The following is a 21,614-nucleotide window of genomic DNA, read 5'->3' as shown; positions in this document are numbered from 1 at the left end:
TTTTACACTACAGAGTGTGCTTTGCTCATTATGCGTTACTGACAACAGTGTGTTTTGTACACTGCAGAGTGTGCTTTACACTCTGTGGAGTGTGATTCATTTTTTTCGAAGTACTTTGCATGCTACATAGTGCCCTTTGTGCATTACATAGTGCCCTTTGCACAATACATAGTATCCTTTGCACACTCCATGCTGCATAGTGCCCTTTACATACTACAGGCTGCTCTGTATCCAGTCTTATCTGAAAATGGCTGCTGTGGGCTCAGGTTATTGTTTAAGCCCAGCAGATTGACTCCTGATTCTACTCATCAGGAGACTGCTAATTAGTGCTGGGCTTAAAAAATAACCTGCGCCCACAGCAGCCCTTTTCAGATATAATTGGACACCCCTGCTCGATACACTACAAAAGAATACATAATGATGTAAACATGCTATTCATCTACACTGACTATTTACTACAGACTGCCTGTTACATACTGAATAAGAATATATGAAGAGGAGAAGAGGCCATTCAACCTCCTACCTTTCACCATTCACTATAGGCTACGCATAATACACTGTATAGCATGCTTTACATGGTATAGAGTGCATGTATGTGTGTGGTTTACACATTAGAGTGCCCTTTACGCAGCATTTACAGCTTACTTATACAGTTTACTATACACTGTTGTTTGGTCCTTGTGATTACAGTTGACTATACACTCATGTTTGGTCCTTGTAGTTAGAGTTGACTGTATGCTGTTGTTTGATCCTTTAAGTTATTTCTTCCATCGCTATACCAGTCCTTGCTTGTTTTCCACCGCTCTCTAAACCCTGAATACTGAATAGAATGGAAAGGGAAGGTTTTTGCTCCCATGACTGCGCTGATTAGTCATGTCAAGCTGCAGAATGTGGTTTGAATGAGAGCCAGCAGACACTGTGACCTTTGAGGTCGAGAGCAAAGCGGCGCATCGTTGTCTGGTCACTGTAACACTGTGGGCACATGTTTATTCAGCCTCATTAAGCCTGATTCTTATGTATTAAACTGTTCCCTGTTTTGTCTTGGACATGTAGCTTGGCCCCCCCGTAGTTCTGTCCCTGTCAGGGATGAATGGAAGTGTGGTAATTAGTCCAAACTCATTCTCTTTGTGTTTAAAACCTGGCAGCGAGACCTTCATCGTTCTTTCTTGTTGCTTCGGGGGAGATTAGACACGGTTTAGCCCTCCCTGGCGCGAGCGGTGGTGTACTGCACTCCTGCCGCTCTCTGTGTGTGACCCAGTAGCAGAACAGCAGATCCACGGGCGTGAGCCTGGTCCCCCCTCCGCCGGAGAGCAGCATCCCTCTGTTGCGGCCCGTGGTCGACCTTTCTTCACCGTCCGACCGCACCCTTCTGTGCTGTCATGGGACTAACGGGGGCAGGGCTCGCCACGTGGCCCCAGACAGATGCGCTTGGAGGTGTTTCAGAGCCTGGCTCTCCCTGGTCTCCTGACGCTCCCGCGTTTCAGACTCCGATGAAGCGTGAAGAGTGGAAACTTTGGGGACAGGTGTGGGGGTGGGGGCAGCAGATGTGGCTCTCTCTCTGTGGAGGCCCGCAGGCTGTCTTGCTGGCCCTGTGGGTATCTACCCCCTCCACCACCCACCCCCTGCGGCACTCACTTGGGAACTCTAGGAGAGCCGTACACCATCTGAGTCCAGAACAATCTGTCGGGAGTCTCAGCCCCCCTGCACAAGAGCATGCTGGGAATGTTTAATGAGATCGCAGCAGTGTAGAGAAGAGGTTAAGGAACAAGGCCCGTATGTTACAGGTTGAAATTCAGTGCCATTGTACCCAAGGTACTTAACCTACATGACCCCATTAAAATAACCAGCAGTGTACAAGGATTGTAAAATGTCCATGTGGATGAGGGCAACTCCCAAGCTGTTAATAATACCTGTAATGGTAACGGCAATGGTGTGGGCTGGGAGTCTGATGTCTATATAATCCCCAGCAGCAGTGCAGCAGTTTAACCTTTCCCCATTCCCCTCTGCCTCCATACCTCCTTCCCCTTCTCCCTCTCTCCTACTATACCACCCTCCCTCCCTCTGTACCTCCCTACCTCCCTCTCCACCTCCCTCCCTCTCTCCCTCTCCAGGCCTTGCCGACAACTCTGGAGCCCCCTGGGGGAGAGGGGGTGGAGGACAGGGAGAACGCGCCCAGGAGCCAGTCCTCGGAGAGCGTCTTCTCGGATTTCATCCAGTACCAGGCTGACCGGACTCAGGAGCCCGCTCAAACTCCTGATGCCCTGGGCACCCCTTCTGAGAAGGGCGGACCGATTGACCCCCTTCCCAGCCCCTCCTGCGACGGCCTTGCGGGGCGGGGCCGGGGTTGGGGCGGCTCAGGGCCGGCCCAGACCAAACCCCAGGACAAGCCGGTGATGCAGTGCTGCTTGGAGGAGTTCCAGCACTTTCTGAGCCGCCTGGTGACGCTGCACATCACGCCCCCGTTGGTGGGGGGCAGGGACAGGCCTGCGCTCTTGGAGGTGGTGAGGGCGGGGCTGGAGGGCGATAAGGCGACTGAGAACAATAGGGCTGGCCACCAAGGGGCGCAGCAGAGGGAGTGCCTGGGGGCCTTTACCGCCGCCTGCCAGCTCTTCCTGGAGTGCTCCAGCTTTCCCGTCTACATCGCCGAGGGCAACCTGAAGTCCACGCCCTCCAGGGAGGAGCCCACAGGTAGGACTCGAAGGAACAGTGAGCCCCCTCTGTAAACAATGAGCATCTCCACCTGCTCTATTACATTTCTCTCTGCCTGCTCTGCACTTCTCTGTGCTGACTCATGAGCGCTATAATGACCATCTCTACCCTCTTTAAATCTCTACTCTATGGCCAGTCATGACCATGAACTCTAATAAATATGTCTGCTCGATAACTCTTTCCTCTCTCTCATCCGTGCTATAATAGATATTTATTTTCTCGCTATAGTCACCTCTCTCCGCCCTCACCGCAATAAACATTTTACCCTTGTAGTCGACATCTCTGGTCCCTATAATAAACCTTTTCCTCCCTCTGTAACATCCAATGAATATCTCTGCTCCCCTATCATGATCATCACAGTCCATAATGAATATCTCTGTCCCTCTTTAATAATCTCTGCTCCTGATGTCTCCTGGGCCTCACACACACACTTATGTGTGTCTCCTGGGTCTTACACACCTCACACGCCTGTCTGTCTCTCAGACAGCGAACACGTGCGGCCGGCCGTCTGGCTGCAGACTCTGATGGACGCCTGCTGTACTGCGGGGGACTTTAGTGTGCAGGCGGTGGCCATCTCCCTTGTCATGGACCTGGTGGGCCTCACCCAGTCTGTCGCCATGGTGACTGCCGAGAGCACGGGCGGCCCCGACTCCGCCCACCAGCCCGTCAGCCCCAGCCAGGGCCGCGTCGCCGTGGTGATCAGGCCCCCCCTCACCCAGGGCATCCTGAAGTTCATCGCCGAGAAGACCGAGTTCTTCAAGGTCAGTGGAGGGATGGACTGACCTACGGACAGTTTCTTGTTTTGTAGAGCTGTGTTTCACCAACCACTTTGTGAGCAAGTCCATTTTCACACTATGTTGTTTTAGTCGCATTTCATGTAACTGCTGCAGCATTTAAATTTACTGGTGTCAAAGTCAATGGTAAGTTACATCATAACTTATGATTCATATTACGATTCATAAGTGTAAGGTAACATGAATTATATTTTTTGTGTGTATTACTTTTGACCCACTTTTCCCTTACAACCAGTTCTGACCCAATTTGGGAGCCATTGTCCCATCCCTGTCCCAAACTGCTTCTGGTGTCCCCCTGCAGCACGTGGCCCTGATCCTGTGGGACCAGCTGGGAGAGGGGACGCCCCAGCACCACCAGCGTAGCGTGGAGCTTTTCTACCAGCTGCACAACCTGGTCCCCTCCTCCAGTATCTGCGAGGACGTCATCAGCCAGCAGCTCATGCACTGGGACAAGGTGAGACCCGAAGAACATGCATGTGTGTGCTCCTCCAGCCTGCAGGCTTGCTATTCAATGGGGTCCCCTCTCTTCTAGAATGTCCTGATGTTATTTTTAAATTAAACTGAGGCCTAAAAGCATGTTTGATAAAAAAATGTATTTCTGTGGTGCATTGCAATTGATCTATGAGCAAAGGTTGTACAGCAGTTGTGCTGTCTTAAGGTTGCATGATTGTTCTTTCATGCCTGTGTGTTATTTAAAGACTGTGTCAGGGTTGTGTGAGTGTTGTGTGATGGGTGTATATGTTTTAATTAATCCAAAGCACGTGTGACTTGCAGAGAATCCGTCTGGAGGCCCACGTGAAGTTCTCTGTCCTCTGGCACCTGACCAGAGACCTCAACATCACCAAGTCTTCCCCTTTCAACCGCACGTTTGACAGGTATTTTGTTGTGTGTCATATGCCCAGTTTTTTGCATCCATAATAGTCTGTTAATTTCTCCTTGAGTGACCTAATGAATTAGCCGCTTCATGGTATTACAAAGTTTGTAATTCAACATGTTGGATGATAGCACCAACATACAGAGGGTATTTTTGGATCATATATTGACCAATGATGATTTGGTTTTAATGACTGTTTTCCCCGCTCTACTCTCTCATTCTCAGGTCTCTCTTCATTATGTTGGACAGTCTGAGTTATTGGGACGGTTCAGCGAGTGCGGTGGGTCGGGCTTGGTTGAACCAGGTCCTGCAGAGACATGACATCGCCCGAGTGCTGGAGCCCCTGCTTCTGCTGTTGCTCCACCCGAAGACCCACCGCGTGTCCATCCAGCGCGTGCAGGCACAGTGCCACTGGGCCCGGGCCTTCCCCGGGCCGGCTGAGCCCGATGGCTCCGAACCCATCTACATGAGGGACATGGCCTTCTCAGACCGTGAGTGCACCCAAATACAAAAACATACAAATAAAATAAATAAATTGTGTTGTATTATTACATTGTAATTATTTTATATTGCAGAAATACTTGCTTGCTTCAAAAGCCATAAAACTCACCTCTCCCTCTCTCTTTCTTCTGCTGCCAGACTTCAGCCAGATGGACGGTTCGAGGGCGGGGCACGGGCATGGCCTGCCCCTGGATGACATGGAGCCCTTCAGCCTGACGGTGAACCCTCTGAGCGACAGCCTGTCCCTGCTCAGCCTCAGCAGCGAGAACCTGCCGCTCGGCTCTGACTTCCCCCCGCAGGACCGCCAGGGGGAGCCGCAGAGCTCCGAGTCTGGTGCATCCCATTCCTCTACTGCTGACAACGGGAGTTTTGAGGAGGTCGACAGGCTGCCGAACGGGGAAGGCACCGACTGCTCCGCGGCCCCACGGGACCACGCCCTGACCACGCTTTCCGACGAGTCTGTGACGGAGGAGGTGACGGCACTGCTGGCTGACCTGCTGGACCGCGTGGTGCGGGAAGAGGAGGAGGACTTCTCCAAAACTCCATCTCCCTCTGACCCCTGGCCGGCCCAGGTCGACTCGGACAGCTCCAACTCCTCGGACACGTCCTGCGACCCGCAGTATGAACCCTGCCCCACCCGCGGCCACGGTCTCTTGGACCCTCGAGCCGGTCAGACCCTGGACTTCTTGTCGGTGACCTCTGACACGGGGGACGAGGAGCCCCACGAGAGCATTACCCGCCACAGCTCGTCCCCCTCCATAGTGACGCTCCCTGACTCTGTCCCCGACCCTGCCCTGCTGGGGCCGGACGACCGCGCCCGCAAGCGGAGCCACAGCAGCACCCAGCTCAGCCTCAAGAGCAAAATCATGGAGCGCCTGGCGGACAAGTCTCCGGGCGCCAAGCCCAAGGTGAAGAGGAGCAAGAGGAAAGAGGAAGAGCGGCAGCGCAGGGCCCAGGCGGAACGCGCCAAGCAGCCCAACATCTTCTTCGGCGACAGCCTGGACCTGGAGAACTGGTACAGCTGCGGGGAGGGGGAGGTGTCGGAGATCGAGAGCGATGTGGGCTCCCCCAACGCCCGCCGCTCGGCCTCGCCCGCCCGCCTCAACATCCACCCGCTCTACCAGCACGTGCTGCTCTACCTGCAGCTCTACGACTCCTCCCGCGCCCTCCACGCCCTGTCCGCCATCGGCGCCATGCTCAAGGCCTCCCCGGCCGGCTTTGTGGGCGCCATCTCCACCACCAGCATCAACAACACCTACACCCCGCAGTTGTCGCTGCTGCAGAACCTGCTGGCCCGCCACCGCATCTCTGTCATGGGCAAGGACTTCTACAGCGCCATCCCGCAGGACTCGCACTCGCACTCCTTCCGCAGCGCCATGTTCATCGAGATCCTCATCTCGCTCTGCCTCTACTTCCTGCGCAGCTACTACTCGGCACACCTGACGGCCGCGCCCCAGGACCTGGCGGGGAACCGCAGCATGCAGCTGACCAGCATCGAGGTCCTCACCCTGCTCTTCACCGAGCTGTCCAAGGTGGCCGAGGGCGCGGCCAAGGGCTTCTCCAGCTTCATCGGGGACGTGCTCTCCAAGTGCAAGGTGCAGAAGGTGGTGCTCCACTGCCTGCTGTCCACCATCTTCAGCGCGCAGAAGTGGCACGAGCAGCGGACCGGCGGGGCCAACCTGGCGGCCGTGGAGGAGGGTCTGTCGGAGGACAGCGTGGTCAACCTGTCCGAGGACCAGATGGACGGGTGCAGCGCGGTCCAGTCGCAGCTGCTCCGTCTCCTGCAGAGCCTGGTGGTGCTGGAGCGCCGGGTCATGGCCCCGCCCGAGGAGGGTGGGGAGCCGGGGCCCGGGCCGGGGCCTGAGCCGCCGGGGGAGGTGGAGCACGTGAACCCGCAGCAGCCAATGACCTCCCTGCAGTACCTCCAGGGCCAGCCAATCACGGCGCAGGGCATGTTCCTGTGCGCCGTCATCCGCGCCCTCCACCAGCACTACACCTGCAAGATGCACCCGCAGTGGATCGGCCTCATCACCGCCACACTGCCTTATATGGGCAGGGTGCTCCGCCGTGTGGTGGGCTCTGTCACCCTGCAGCTGTGCCGAAACCTGGACAACCTCATCCAGCAGTACCGCTACGAGACCGGCCTGTCTGACACCAAGTATGACCCTGTTTGTGTCTTACTTCACCTCATTTAAAATTAAATTTTTGCAAGGTAAGTTTAATGTTCTTGTGCTCTTACCTGTAGGCCCCAGTGGATGGCTCTGTGCATACCCCCTGACCTGATTCTTACTGTGCTGGAGGGAGTGACTGCCATCATTCACTACTGCCTGCTGGACCAGTCTTCCCAGTACCATCTGGTGAGCAATCACCAGAACCACTTGGTTACCACTACTAGTACCTGTATGAGTGCTTGCCTGTACCAATCACAGTCACCCCCACAGTCAGCTATACCTGGAGGTTGCAGCAATGAGTACTACTGAGGAATACGATTGAGCATTCAAAAATGGGAAGAAAAAGAAAAGCTTGTACAGGAAAAAACAAAAAAATAACCTCAGAGATGCATACCTGAATGTTAGAGACTGAACCTTCAGCCACATGGGGTATTAATCCAGCATATGTAGTTTAACATAGGTAATTCTACTGGATTTGGTTCAGTATTATGCTGACACCAATGACATCTCATTCTCCATAACAGCTGCAGGTGAGTGTGGATCAGAAGCAGCTGTCGGAGGCCCGCGCTGGGATCCTGTCCATCCTGCACACCATCATGTCCTCCGTCACGCTGCTGTGGAGCGTTCTGTACCTGGCCGACAGCTCCGAACGGCCCACCGCTGCCTCTGCAGCCTCCACCTCCAACATCAACCTGGGCTCCACCAAGGTACCTCCACCTGGGCTCTTATCCTCCTCCCATATCACTGTCCTGTACCTTACCTCCACCAAGGTTCCTCCACCTGGGCTCTTATCCTCCTCCCATATCACTGTCCTGTACCTTACCTCGAGCAAGTCATGTTCACAAAAGCACAGTCCTGTAACTCCTCCAAGTCACATTCACTTAATACATACCATAGCTCTGCACCTCCCCAGTCACATTTCCTCGTAAGCAAGACCAGCCTGGTACCACCAGCTGGTCACATGACTCTCAGCCTAGCCTATCCTGTAACCAAGGTCGCATTCCACCTTTCATTACATTTATTTAGCTGATGCTTTTATCCAAAGTGACTTACAGTTGATGAGACTAAACAATCCCCCCTGGAGCAGGGGTTAAGGGGTTAAGAGCCTTGCTCAAGGACCCAACAGCTGCGCAGGTCTTATCATGGCTCATCCGGGCTTGAACCACCAACCTTCCGCATCCCAGTCATGTGCATTAGCCAGTAGTTACAGGCTACATGCTAAATTTCCACACACTGTCCTCATCCTGTACAAGATTGCATTCTCTCTTTCCTGTGCACCAGGCATTTCATTGGTTGGGGGTTGCTGGTCTGTTGCTGGTCTTGTGGGTGTCGGTGTCATGCGCTCACACGTCTCTGATCTCTGCTCAGAACCTCAGACAGCAGATTCTGGAGCTCCTGGGGCCCATTTCTATGAACCATGGGGCACACTTCATGGCTGCCATCGCCTACGTCTGGAACGAAAGGAAACACAGCAAAAGCCCCGCCCGCAACAAGGTGAGGCACTAGGGGCAGGTGATGAGTTCATGATGTCTGCATGTCTTTTTATGTGCTGGTTCATGGTCTTATTTACCTACCGTCATGGCATTTGTGCTGATGCGTTTTATTTCATAGGATGCATTATTTTTACCACTTTTTGAAACCTGTTAAATAATATGCATACATATTGATCCTCATGCTGATTGTCTTTTCTTTTTTTTTTAAACGCTTGTTAAATCAGACTGGTACATTAATGTATTGTACCCAAGCCAGATCTCTTATTTGATTAGTCGTAATAAACATGTCCGTGGCTTGAGCTTGTCAGACACTAGTTGTGTGTATATGGTCTCATGGCTGTGTATAGGTTCAGGCTTTTCTGCACAAATCTGTGAATAAGCATGATGGATACAATGAGGCTGCCCTTGGATTAGTCTGCTATTATCTCAGATGCCACTAGGTGGGGCTGAGGTTACATTATATGTCTTCTGTGTTTGTCTGTTTCGTTTTCATATGGATTTGTCTTTTGCCAAACTGGACAACTAAAAAAAGTATCGATTTTTGTGAAGGGTTATCAATGGTCCAAGGAAGATATTATTTAATTTCAGGGCTGCTATGACCAGAGGAATGGCCTGTACAGATTTATTTAGTTTATTGTCTGCTGTCAAAGCATGATGCTTGATGTTTAGCTTGGTATGCACCCTCCAGGGTATTTTTGCTTTTCTTTCTCCTATTTTGTTTTGGTTATTTTTGCGTTTGCGTTGTGAGTATTTGTCGGAACATAACAATAGACACTGCTTCTTAACTTATAAAAAAGCTTATGAGTGGTTGAATTTATGTTGTTTCAGATTTTTAGTGGTCAGGTCTGTGCTGGTTCTGATTTTGAGTGGTTTGGGTCTGTGCTGGTTCTCATTTTGAGTGGTTTGGTCTGTGCTGGTTCTGATGTTGATTGGTCATGTGTTGGTACAGGTGATTCCCACTGCCAGTGATGAGCAGCTCCTGTTGGTGGAGCTGGTGCGCTCTGTTAGCGCCATGCGCACAGAGACTGTGATGCAGACGGTCAAAGAGGTTCTGAAACAGCCGCCTGCCATTGCCAAAGATAAGGTCTGAACTCGGCCCGGTCCATTTCACATACTGTTCCTCTCCTTTCACTGCTTCAGTAGCATAATTCTCTTAATCCCCAGGTTAATTAATGTGAGCTGCCCTTTGCCTTACACACACTGAGGGACATGTTTAACCTGACTGTGGCTTCAAACCACATCGTATGCCATTATTACGCATCAGCAACAGTAGTGAAATCAATTGCATTGCAATATCGACTTATATCAGTATGTCAGTGAATCACCCATTAACCCTATAAATGGCACACCAAGAAAAAAAACCCTCTGTTGAGCAGATTGTTCAATTAGTATGTACTAAAGCCCAGCTTGTAAGAATATGTGTATTCATATGCTACAATTTTAGTGTCCATAATAACCAAGTTGGACTGACATTCTTCTGTAGTGTGCTTGTCATGCAGTAATATTGTAGATTTGTGCTTGTTTTATTTGATGAAGGTTATGCCACTCATGTTCTTTCGTCTCTCTCTTCTGCCTTTCTCTCTCCTTTGTCCTTTCCATCTTTCCCTTCTTCCCTTCTCTCAATCTCCCCTCTCCTGTCTTTCATCTGTTCTCCACCTCTCTTCCCTCTTTTCTCTCTGAACAGAAGCATCTGTCCCTGGAGGTCTGTATGCTGCAGTTTTTCTACGCCTACGTACAGAGGTGACAGAGACCCACTTTCTGCCCATTCTGGCCCAATTACACGGTTTATCAGCATTAGGTTATACCACGATTACATTTTATACCAAGGTCTTTGAGAATACTCGATTCTGATTGGATGCTAGGTGGTGATTAAATTTGTGTAATCCTTCAACGTTTGGCAGGTAGTCCCGGTCAAGCCTAATCACACTTCCAAATTAATATGCTGTCTGCAGTTTTGCCAAGGAGTGACCAAAAGCTAGCAGTGCGATATGAGTTGAACGGGGTTAAAACTATAATGACCACCGTGTTGTGGATTATTCCTTACATATATCCGCTGTAGTGCACTAACCAAGCTCATTATACCCCTTATTCACTGTCAAGCTGCACGTGTGTACATGCAGCCTAATTTTTAGTAGAGAAAATATAATATAAAAAGCCAGGTTTATTGTGTAGCACCAATATATCACTGAGCAGGGGGCAGTTTAAAGCGATATAAAAGCAATACACAGTTCAGCTATTACTGCACTGAGATTAGACATAAGCATAATTATACACTCATAATCACATCTAAAACATACACATAAAACATAATTGTGTATCGTTATACGGAATGATGACTTGTTAGACTGGTGTTTTGGTGTGTGATGTGGGAGGAGACAGATGTCTGACCTCCTCTCTTACTCTCCCAGGATCCCTGTGTCCAGCTTAGTGGACAGCTGGCCTGCCCTGCTGGCTCTGCTGAAGGACTCCATACAGCTGGGACTGCCCTCTCCTGGACAGTTTCTAATACTGGGGTATGGCGGACATGTACACACACACACACACACACACACACACACAAACACAAACGTTCAGTTATATGTGCGCTTGTGTGTGGTTGAGGATTAGGCGGCTGTATGTACACCTTTCTTAGTCTGTCTCTGTTTCTTTCCCAGAATTCTGAATGAGTTCATCTTGAAGAACCCCAACCTGGAGAACAAGAAGGACCAGCGTGAGTTGCAGGTAAGAGCAGCCCATCCCAGTCCTGCTGTCTTCTGCTTCTATTTCTCTGCCCTACTTCTATCACTCCTCCTACACCTTCATCCCTGTCTGCGTATTGTCCTCTTTCACTCCATCCCACTTCTATTGTTGGATAAAGGGAAGGTCAACTAACCGAGGTGCCACAGGCAAGCAAAGTAGCAAGGTTTAATAAATGCACATATTGGCAGTTAAAAAGCAAAAATGTGTACCCATGTTTTGATGTCCGGTACCATCAGGACGTGACCCACAAGGTGGTGGAGGCGATTGGAACGATAGCAGGCTCTTCCCTGGAGCAGACCACCTGGCTGAGGAGGAACCTGGAGGTGAAAGCCTCGCCCCAGATAGTGGTGGACGGAGCCAGCTTGGAGGCGGATGTGGAGGGTATGGACGGGCGTGGTCACGCGTGAGCTCCAGTCCTGACAGGCTGTGCTGTCAGTGCCCACTGCAGGTCATGTCACTTCCTGTCAGACAGGAAGTGTCAGACCTTGCACTCCCCTCTGGACTGGAGCTATCCATCTGAAATGGAGAGCTGTATTTGTGTTTCTGAAAGCTCTGTTGTAAAATGGTATGGCCTGTCTGTGTGTTCCAGACCTGATGCTGACCGTGACAGAGGCTTCAAGCTTCACTCCATCTGTGTACAGTGTTCATGCCCTCACTCTGCTGGCTGAGGTAATGTCAACTTACTGTTTTCATAAAAATCAAGTAGCCACTCCATTGTAATATCATTCATTTGACTTTGCCATTTGAATGTGTACAGGGACCCCTGATGTAAGTTAATTGAAGTACAAGTTTAAATTTCTTAATGTGCTGTAATTTTTAGTGTTGTCAGAACGTAACAGCAGTAAGGTGAGATTGTATAGTGTTGCATTGTCCTGATTGTTTAGTATGCTACGCTATTGAGATATGCTATTACTGCACTTACACAGTGCAGTGTGTTACCTGTTATTTGGGCCCCTTTGTCTTTCTTGGAGAATGTGTTCATAGAATGGGTCAGGTGATTGCGATCAAGGACCAGATTTGGGCGGGTGGTTCGTTCAAGTCGTGGACTAGGGTGGGGGTTTTTGGGGGGAGAGATGGCAGAACGGGATGGCACTGTTGCTCTCTTGGGCCCTACACAACTGCTGAAAGCATTTTCACCCCCAGGTGCTGGCCCATCTGTTGGACATGGTGTTCTACAGCGACGAGAAGGAGAGAGTGATCCCCCTGCTGGTCAACATCATGCATTATGTGGTGCCCTACCTCCGCAACCACAGGTAAAGCTCCTGGCCCATCTCCACCCCGACAGCTATGTGCTGCATCAATGTCCTACATGCTTATGCTGTGTGTGCTCTACTTTGTGTGTGTGTGTGTGTGTGTGTGTGTGTGTGTGTGTGTGTGTGTGTGTGTTTGTGTGTTTGTGTTTGTGTGTGTGTGCGTGCATGTGCGTGTGTTGTCCCTACAGTGCCCACAACGCCCCCAGTTACCGGGCGTGTATCCAGTTGTTGAGCAGCCTGAGTGGGTACCAGTACACCCGCCGTGCCTGGAAGAAGGAGGCCTTTGACCTCTTCATGGACCACACCTTCTTCCAGATGGACTCCTCCTGCGTCAGTCAGTGAGTGCAGTACCGCCCCTCCCCCCATGACCTCACTCACACCTCAGTCTGTGTCACACCTCAAACATCACAGGGGTCATGTCCTCCGACTAAACAATTACGCCTTTGCTTAATTTTGATCTCTTTCAGCTGGCGAGCCATCATTGACCACCTTATGACCCATGACAAGACCACATTCAGAGACCTGATGAGTGAGTCTCCCTTCTCAGAATAACCCAGACGCCATAACCCAGACTTGACCTCCAAACACACCTCAGAAACACACAACAGCCTACCACAGACATACTCTCTGAAAGCACATATTTACAAATATTGCTGATAGTATTTACATTTGCAATTTTAGCATAGATATCTTCGGCCCTGAGTGTCCATTGATGGGACCGGCCTTTCTAGCAGATCTGAAAATCATCATGTCCGATGGTTAAAATAATTTTCATCATTTTTATATTGTTGTACCTTTCTCTAAACATCCTACATATCAAAATATTGTAAGCAGCCAGCCCACTAGAATTACACATTTACCCTCCCACTTGGTTTCTTCAATTCAATATCCAGATCTTCGAAGGGGGCTGTACAGTGTTTCATGTGAAAGGAAATTGCCATTAACGTAAAAACAGTTGCAAAGTGTGAAATGAATAATTATTCAGGTTAGATATGTTCAGAAATGAAAATCTTGTTGCTTAGTGACCAAATATGCTTGCAGACGGCGAGACCTTATACTTCCTTAAATGTTCCATTTAATATAGTGTTGCACATTTCTAGTCTATAGTCTGTTTTTATATGTGTTTGAATATGAAACAGCAGAAAGGTGAGATTGAAGGAACTGCCTATGCTACTTTTTTTGGAATTGTTTGTCTTGCTTGTATAATCTATGATTTTTAATGTCTGCAGATGCACGCCCCAATGCACAATCTCACACCCAACCACATTTGTCCCTGATTGCATGCCTCTGTGTGCATTTATATTAATTGCAGATGTGCATTGTGTGTTTTATTAACGGGCATGTGTGTTCCTGCGCAGCACGTGTAGCCGTAGCTCAGAGCAGCTCTCTGAATCTGTTCACCAACCGCGATGCTGAGCTGGAGCAGAGAGCCATGCTGCTCAAACGCCTGGCCTTCACCATCTACAGCAGCGAGGTGGACCAGTACCAGAAATACCTCCCCGACATCCAGGGTCAGGAACCATGCCCGTCACGTGCACTCCCTCACCTACTACACTGGCCCTGTCTCACTAACCTGATACACTAGCCCCCTCTCACTAACCTGCTACACTAGCCCCCTCTCACTAACCTGCTACACTGGGCCCCTCTCACTAACCTGCTACACTGGCCCCCTCTCACTAACCTGATACACTGGCCCTGTCTCACTAACCTGATACACTGGCCCTGTCTCACTAACCTGATACACTGGCCCTGTCTCACTAACCTGCTACACTGGCCCTGTCTCACTAACCTGCTACACTGGCCCTGTCTCACTAACCTGTTACACTGGCCTTGTCTCACTAACCTGCTACACTAGCCCCCTCTTACTAACCTGCTACACTGGCCCTGTCTCACTAACCTGATACACTAGCCCCCTCTCACTAACCTGCTACACTGGCCCTGTCTCACTAACCTGACACACTAGCCCCCTCTCACTAACCTGCTACACTAGCCCCCTCTCACTAACCTGCTACACTAGCCCCCTCTCACTAACCTGCTACACTGGCCCTGTCGCAGTAACCTGATACACTGGCCCTATCTCACTAACCTGCTACACTAGCCCCCTCTCACTAACCTGCTACTCTGGCCCTCTTTCAGTAACCTGCTACTCTGGCCCTCTTTCAGTAACCTGCTACACTGGCCCGGTCTCACTAACCTGCTACACAGGCCTGTCTCACTAACCTGCTACACAGGCCTGTCTCACTAACCTGCTACACTGGCCCTGTTGCACTATCCTTCTACGCAGGCCTGGTCTCACTAAGCTGCTACACTTGCCCTGTCTCACTAACCTGCTACTCTGGCCCTCTTTCACTAACCTGCTACACAAGCCTGGTCTCACTAACCTGCTACACTGGACCCGCCTCACTAACCTGCTACACTAGCCCCCTCTCACTAACGTGCTACACTAGCCCCTTCTCACTAACCTGCTACTCTGGCTCTGTCTCATTATGCTGCTACACTCGTCCTGTCATTATCCTGCTACACTGGCCCTGTCTCACTAACCTGCTACACAAGCCCAGTCTCACTAACCTGCTACACTGGACCCATCTCACTAACCTGCAACACTGGACCCATCTCACTAACCTGCTACACTGGCCCTGTCTCACTAACCTGCTACACAAGCCTAGTCTAACTAACCTGCTACACTGAACCCATCTCACTAACCTGCTACACTAGCCCCCTCTCACTAACCTGCTACACTAGCCCCTTCTCACTAACCTGCTACACTGGCCCTGTCTCACTAACCTGATACACTAGCCCCCTCTCACTAACCTGCTACACTAGCCCCCTCTCACTGACCTGCTACACTAGCCCCCTCTCACTAACCTGCTACACTGGCCCTTTCGCAGTAACCTGATACACTGGCCCTATCTCACTAACCTGCTACACTAGCCCCCTCTCACTAACCTGCTACTCTGGCCCTCTTTCAGTAACCTGCTACTCTGGCCCTCTTTCAGTAACCTGCTACACTGGCCCTGTTGCACTATCCTTCTACGCAGGCCTGGTCTCACTAAGCTGCTACACTTGCCCTGTCTCACTAACCTGCTACTCTGGCCCTCTTTCACTAACCTGCTACACAAGCCTGGTCTTAGAAACCTGCTACACTGGCCCGGTCTCAATAACCTGCTACACTGGCCCTGTCTCACTAACCTGCTACACTGGCCCTGTTGCACTATCCTTCTACGCAGGCCTGGTCTCACTAAGCTGCTACACTTGCCCTCTCTCACTAACCTGCTACTCTGGCCCTCTTTCACTAACCTGCTACACAAGCCTGGTCTCACTAACCTGCTACACTGGACCCGTCTCACTAACCTGCTACACTAGCCCCCTCTCACTAACGTGCTACACTAGCCCCTTCTCACTAACCTGCTACTCTGGCTCTGTCTCATTATGCTGCTACACTCGTCCTGTCATTATCCTGCTACACTGGCCCTGTCTCACTAACCTGCTACACAAGCCCAGTCTCACTAACCTGTTACACTGGACCCATCTCACTAACCTGCAACACTGGACCCATCTCACTAACCTGCTACACTGGCCCTGTCTCACTAACCTGCTACACAAGCCTAGTCTCACTAACCTGCTACACTGGACCCATCTCACTAACCTGCTACACTAGCCCCCTCTCACTAACCTGCTACACTAGCCCCTTCTCACTAACCTGCTACACTGGACCCATCTCACTAACCTGCTACACTAGCCCCCTCTCACTAACCTGCTACACTAGCCCCTTCTCACTAACCTGCTACTCTGGCCCTGTCTGACTAACCTGCTACACTGGACCCATCTCACTAACCTGCTACACTGGCCCTGTCTCATTATGCTGTTACACTGGCCCTGTCTCATTAGTCTGGTAAGCTGTTTAATGGTTGGTATATTCTGCAAGCTGTGTAAGGGCTGGTATGTTCTGTACGCTGGGTAAAGGCTGGTATTTTCTGTAAGATGTGTAATGACTGGTGTCCTTGCTCTCTGTGTCTCAGAGCGGTTGGTGGAGAGCCTGCGGCTTCCCCAGGTGCCCATCCTCCATGCTCAGGTGTTCCTGTTCTTCAGAGTCCTGCTGCTGCGCATGTCTCCCCAGCACCTCACATCACTGTGGCCCACCATGATCACTGAGCTGGTGAGATATGCATTGTACACACACGCGCACACACACGCACACGCACACACTCACGCTCACACTCACACACACACACTCATAGAGGCCCACTATGATCACTGAGCTGGTGAGATATGCACTGTATACAGCAAGCACACATACATGCACACACACACACACACACACACACACACACACACACACACACACTCATGGAGGCCCACCATGATCACTGAGCTGGTGAGATATGCACTGTACACAGCAAGCACACACACACACACACACACACACACTCATGGAGGCCCACCATGATCACTGAGCTGGTGAGATATGCACTGTACACAGCAAGCACATACACACACACACACTCATGGAGGCCCACCATGATCACTGAGCTGGTGAGATATGCACTGTACACAGCAAGCGCACACACACACACACACACACACACACACACACACACACACACACTCATGGAGGCCCACCATGATCACTGAGCTGGTGAGATATGCACTGTATACACACACACACACACACACTCATGGAGGCCCACCATGATCACTGAGCTGGTGAGATATGCATTGCACACACACGCACACACACGCAGACGCACGCACACACACACACTCATGGAGGCCCTCCATGATCACTGAACTGGAGAGACACACACTATATGCAGTACACATACTATACCAATATACACAATACATGCACATTATACACTATTCACACATAAACACATACGTAAAATTCATACTATACGCAGTATACAAAATGCATACTGAACACAGTACACACACTATACACAACATACACACTATACACAATATGTATAGTACGCACATTATACACAATACTCACACTTGCACACACAATACACTATATACACGCATACATCCGCACTATACCAAATTTAGACAATACACACACAGTACACACACACCTATTGAGTGTGTGCGCACTGAGCCAGTATACACCATACACAACCTACAAATACAGTACATCACTTTGTCACAGTATGTCTAAACTGTGTACTGTACATGATTGTTAGTTCTACTTGCATTTTAAATTCTTGTCTTTTGTGTGTTAATGTCGTCTCTTTTTTATCCTTTGTATGCTTTGTGTGGTCCCTAAGAAGAGTTGCCTGGTGTATCTGTATCTGCATCAGCTAATGGGGATTATAATAAATACATTATAATAAATAATGATGTTAGTTGTTCGGAGGTTAAAGGTCACCTGTTTTCCTACTCTCAGGTTCAGGTGTTCTTACTCATGGAGCAGGAGCTGATCTCTGATGATGATATCACCAGGTAAACACACCTGTGTCTGTCACTCCACTTCACTGAGATGGGTAGATGTGTGCGTGTTTGCGTGAGTGCGCATGTCTGTGTGTGCGTGTGTGTGAAGTGTTTATTTTCAGTGTTTGTGATATGCCATATGTCTGGACTTTGTTTTGCCAAGGGGCAAAAATGCAGTTGATTTTAATGGGAAAGGAAGATTACATTCTGATTGGTTTATCATATGTTACACCCTAGTCGCACCTATTAATTACAGTCAGGTCCATAAATATTGGGACATCAACGCAATTCTCATCTTTGAAATGAAACGAACAAGATATGCTTTAACTGCAGCTTTCATTTACATCCAAATCAGGTGAACGGTGTAGGAATTACAACAATTTCTGTATGTGCCTCCCACTTTAAGGGACCAAAAGTAATGGGACAATTGACTGCTCAGCTGTTCCATGGCCAGGTGTGTGTTATTCCCTCATTATCTCATTTACAAGGAGCAGATAAAAGGTCTAGAGTTCATTTCAAGTGTGCTATTAGCATTTGGAATCTGTTGCTGTCAACTCTCAATATAAGATCCAAAGAGCTGTCACTATCAGTGAAGCAAGCCATCATTAGGCTGAAAAATCAAAACAAACCCATCAGAGAGATAGCAAAGCATTAGGTGTGGCCAAATCAACTGTTTGGAACATTCTTAAAAAGAAAGCGCACCGGTGAGCTCAGCAACACCAAAAGACCTGGAAGACCACGGAATACAACTGTGGTGGATGACAGAAGAATTCTTTCCCTGGTGAAGAAAAACCCCTTCACAACAGTTGGCCAGATCAAGAACACTCTCCAGGAGGTAGGTGTATGTGTGTCAAAGTCAACAATCAATAGAAGACTTCACCAGAGTGAATACAGAGGGTTCACCACAAGATGTAAACCATTGGTGAGCCTCAAAAACAGGAAGACCAGATTAGAGTTTGCCAAACAACATCTAAAAAAGCCTTTACAGTTCTGGAACAACATCCTATGGATAGATGAGACAAAGTACTTCAAGTTTCAACTTGTACCAGAATGATGGGAAGAGAAGAGTATGGAGAAGGAAAGGAACTGCTCATGATCCAAAACATACCACCTTATCAGTGAAGCATGGTGGTGGTGGTGTCATGGCGTGGGCATGTATGGTTGCCAATGGAACTGGTTCCCTTGTATTTATTGATGATGTGACTGCTGACAAAAGCAGCAGGATGAATTCTGAAGTGTTTCGGGCAATATTATCTGCTCATATTCAGCCAAATCTTCAGAACTCATTGGACGGCGCTTCACAGTGCAGATGGACAATGACCCGAAGCATACTGCGAAAGCAACCAAAGAGTTTTTTAAGGCAAAGAAGTGGAATGTTATGCAATGGCCAAGTCAATCACCTGACCTGAATCCGATTGAACATGCATTTCACTTGCTGAAGACAAAACTGAAGAGAAAATGCCCCAAGAACAAGCAGGAACTGAAGACAGTTGCAGTAGAGGCCTGGCAGAGCATCACTCGGGATGAAACCCAGCGTCTGGTGATGTCTATGCGTTCCAGACTTCAGGCTGTAATTGACTGCAAAGGATTTGCAACCAAGTATTAAAAAGTGAAAGTTTGATTTATGATTGTTAGTTTGTCCCATTACTTTTGGTCCCTTAAAAAGTGGGAGGCACATATACAAACTGTTGTAATTCCTACACCGTTCACCTGATTTGGTTGTAAATACCCTCAAATTAAAGGTGAAAGTCTGCAGTTAAAGCACATCTTGTTCGTTTCATTTCAAATCCATTGTGGTGGTGTATAGAGCCAAAAAGATGAGAATTGTGTCAAAGTCCCAATATTTATGGACCTGACTGTATTTAAGCCTTGTACCTTACCTTGAACTATCCACCCTGGAACTATCAAAAGTGTGCCTGACCACACCCTAAATGGACTTACACACTGCACTATAGACTTATGCATTAAGCATATGAAAATAGAGCCCGCAGTGTGTATCTGCAGTGTGAGATGGGTTGTGTATTTTGCAGTATGTGTCTAGTGTGCAAGATGGGTTGTGTATCTGCAGTGTGAGATGGGTTGGGTATCTGCAGTGTGTGAGATGCAGTGTGTATCCGCAGTGTGAGATGGGTTGGGTATCTGCAGTGTGTGAGATGCAGTGTGTATCCGCAGTGTGAGATGGGTTGTATATTTTGCAGTATGTGTCTAGTGTGCAAGATGGGTTGTGTATCTGCAGTGTGAGATGGGTTGGGTATCTGCAGTGTGTGAGATGCAGTGTGTATTCGCAGTGTGAGATGGGTTGGGGTATCTGCAGTGATTGTTTGAGAGCTATATGTCTGATGCAGTGTGTTGTGTCCTCAGGACCTCAGGACCAGCGGTAGCTGGGCTGGAGACCACCTACTCTGGCGGAAATGGCTTCTCCACCTCCTACAACAGCCAGCGCTGGCTCAACCTCTACCTGTCAGCCTGCAAACTGTTGGATCTCGCCCTGGCCCTGCCCTCCGAGAGCCTGCCGCAGTTCCAGATGTGCGTGATTCATCTCTGCTCACATAATGCCCTCAGATGCACATGCGCACATGTGCATCTCTTAGCCTCTCATCCTTCTCATTCATAATTGTACACGGTCCCTTAGCCTCTAAATCTGCTTATTCATACCCTGCACATTGTTAGTTACACTCTCAACACTCCCTCACCTGTTGCACTGGTCCTGTCTGTTTCTTGCTCTCTGTGTGTGGGTGTGTAACCTGGTTCTGGACTGCAGGTATCGGTGGGCCTTTATCCCGGAGGCATCAGATGATTCTGGACTGGAAGTACGCAGGCAGGGGACCCACCAGCGTGAGTTTAAGCCATATGTGGTCCGACTCGCCAAGCTGCTGAGGAAACGAGCTAAGGTATTTCACTCCCCTTTCACTGTCCCTAAAAACGTTCAGTTTTCCTTAAGCCAAAATGACAGTTTCCTGTGTCAGTAAGCCTGTCCCATATATTTGGTGGGTCAGTCATATCTGCTCTGTCAGTTTGCCTGTGCTGTCAGTCTGATTGCAGCGCTCACCCTGTCTGTTTCTCCAAACAGAAGAACCCAGAGGAGGATGTTTCCGGAAGGACGCTGGCCTGGGAGCCGGGTCACCTGCTGCTGACCCTGTACGGGATCCGCAGCATGGAGCAGCTGCTGCCGTTCTTCAACCTGCTCAGCCAGGTGTTCAACAGCAAGCTGAGCAGTCGCTCGGGCACCGCCCGCACCCCCACCCCCAGCACCACCCCTTTCCCCACCAAGGACGGCAAGCTGGAGAGCCAAAAAGTGTTCTGGAGCCGCGCCCGGCAAAACATCGAGGAGATGGTGGAGAAGGACTTCCTGGAGGGCCTCATAAAAACGTGACGTGGCAAAAAATAAACACCAAAAAAAAAATCTCTTAACAGTGAAACCACCTCAAAAAAGAGGAAGGAAAACTCCAGTTTGTACATTTTGTTTTTGTATTAATAATGACTGTACTGTACTTTTCAAAGACTATACTATTTAATTTAAAATGAATTATTTGTATATATGGGGCAGCTGTGACTAAACTCTCCCTCTGTCTGAGTCTGGAGGCCCAAGTTGAAGATCACTGGATCATTCCATATTGTTGTGACTGAATAAAAGATCTATCATTAAA

The 21,614-nt window shown here is 49.4% G+C and overlaps 1 protein-coding gene across 3 annotated transcripts in view; it reads left to right on the top strand.

Moving 5' to 3' along the window:
• The window catches only part of dop1a (DOP1 leucine zipper like protein A), a 34,522-nt gene extending 12,908 nt beyond the window's left edge, over positions 1-21,614 (top strand). For all 3 annotated transcript variants that reach the window (XM_061236673.1, XM_061236683.1, XM_061236665.1), the window contains 24 exons: positions 2,112-2,688; positions 3,193-3,470; positions 3,805-3,957; positions 4,278-4,378; positions 4,603-4,868; positions 5,017-7,036; positions 7,124-7,235; positions 7,574-7,756; positions 8,418-8,543; positions 9,492-9,626; positions 10,227-10,282; positions 10,951-11,055; positions 11,197-11,263; positions 11,518-11,662; positions 11,871-11,950; positions 12,425-12,534; positions 12,723-12,872; positions 13,002-13,063; positions 13,893-14,045; positions 16,554-16,690; positions 17,924-17,979; positions 20,329-20,493; positions 20,729-20,858; positions 21,038-21,614. In XM_061236673.1, coding sequence (XP_061092657.1) covers positions 2,112-2,688; positions 3,193-3,470; positions 3,805-3,957; positions 4,278-4,378; positions 4,603-4,868; positions 5,017-7,036; positions 7,124-7,235; positions 7,574-7,756; positions 8,418-8,543; positions 9,492-9,626; positions 10,227-10,282; positions 10,951-11,055; positions 11,197-11,263; positions 11,518-11,662; positions 11,871-11,950; positions 12,425-12,534; positions 12,723-12,872; positions 13,002-13,063; positions 13,893-14,045; positions 16,554-16,690; positions 17,924-17,979; positions 20,329-20,493; positions 20,729-20,858; positions 21,038-21,340 — 5,670 coding nt within the window. In that variant the 3' untranslated portion in view covers positions 21,341-21,614. The remainder of the gene's footprint in view (positions 1-2,111; positions 2,689-3,192; positions 3,471-3,804; positions 3,958-4,277; positions 4,379-4,602; positions 4,869-5,016; positions 7,037-7,123; positions 7,236-7,573; positions 7,757-8,417; positions 8,544-9,491; positions 9,627-10,226; positions 10,283-10,950; positions 11,056-11,196; positions 11,264-11,517; positions 11,663-11,870; positions 11,951-12,424; positions 12,535-12,722; positions 12,873-13,001; positions 13,064-13,892; positions 14,046-16,553; positions 16,691-17,923; positions 17,980-20,328; positions 20,494-20,728; positions 20,859-21,037) is intronic.

This window comes from Conger conger, chromosome 1 (genome assembly GCF_963514075.1).
Source record: "Conger conger chromosome 1, fConCon1.1, whole genome shotgun sequence".
Lineage (NCBI taxonomy): Eukaryota > Metazoa > Chordata > Actinopteri > Anguilliformes > Congridae > Conger > Conger conger.
Note: the sequence above shows the minus strand (reverse complement) of the source record. Positions and strands in the feature narration are given on the sequence as shown.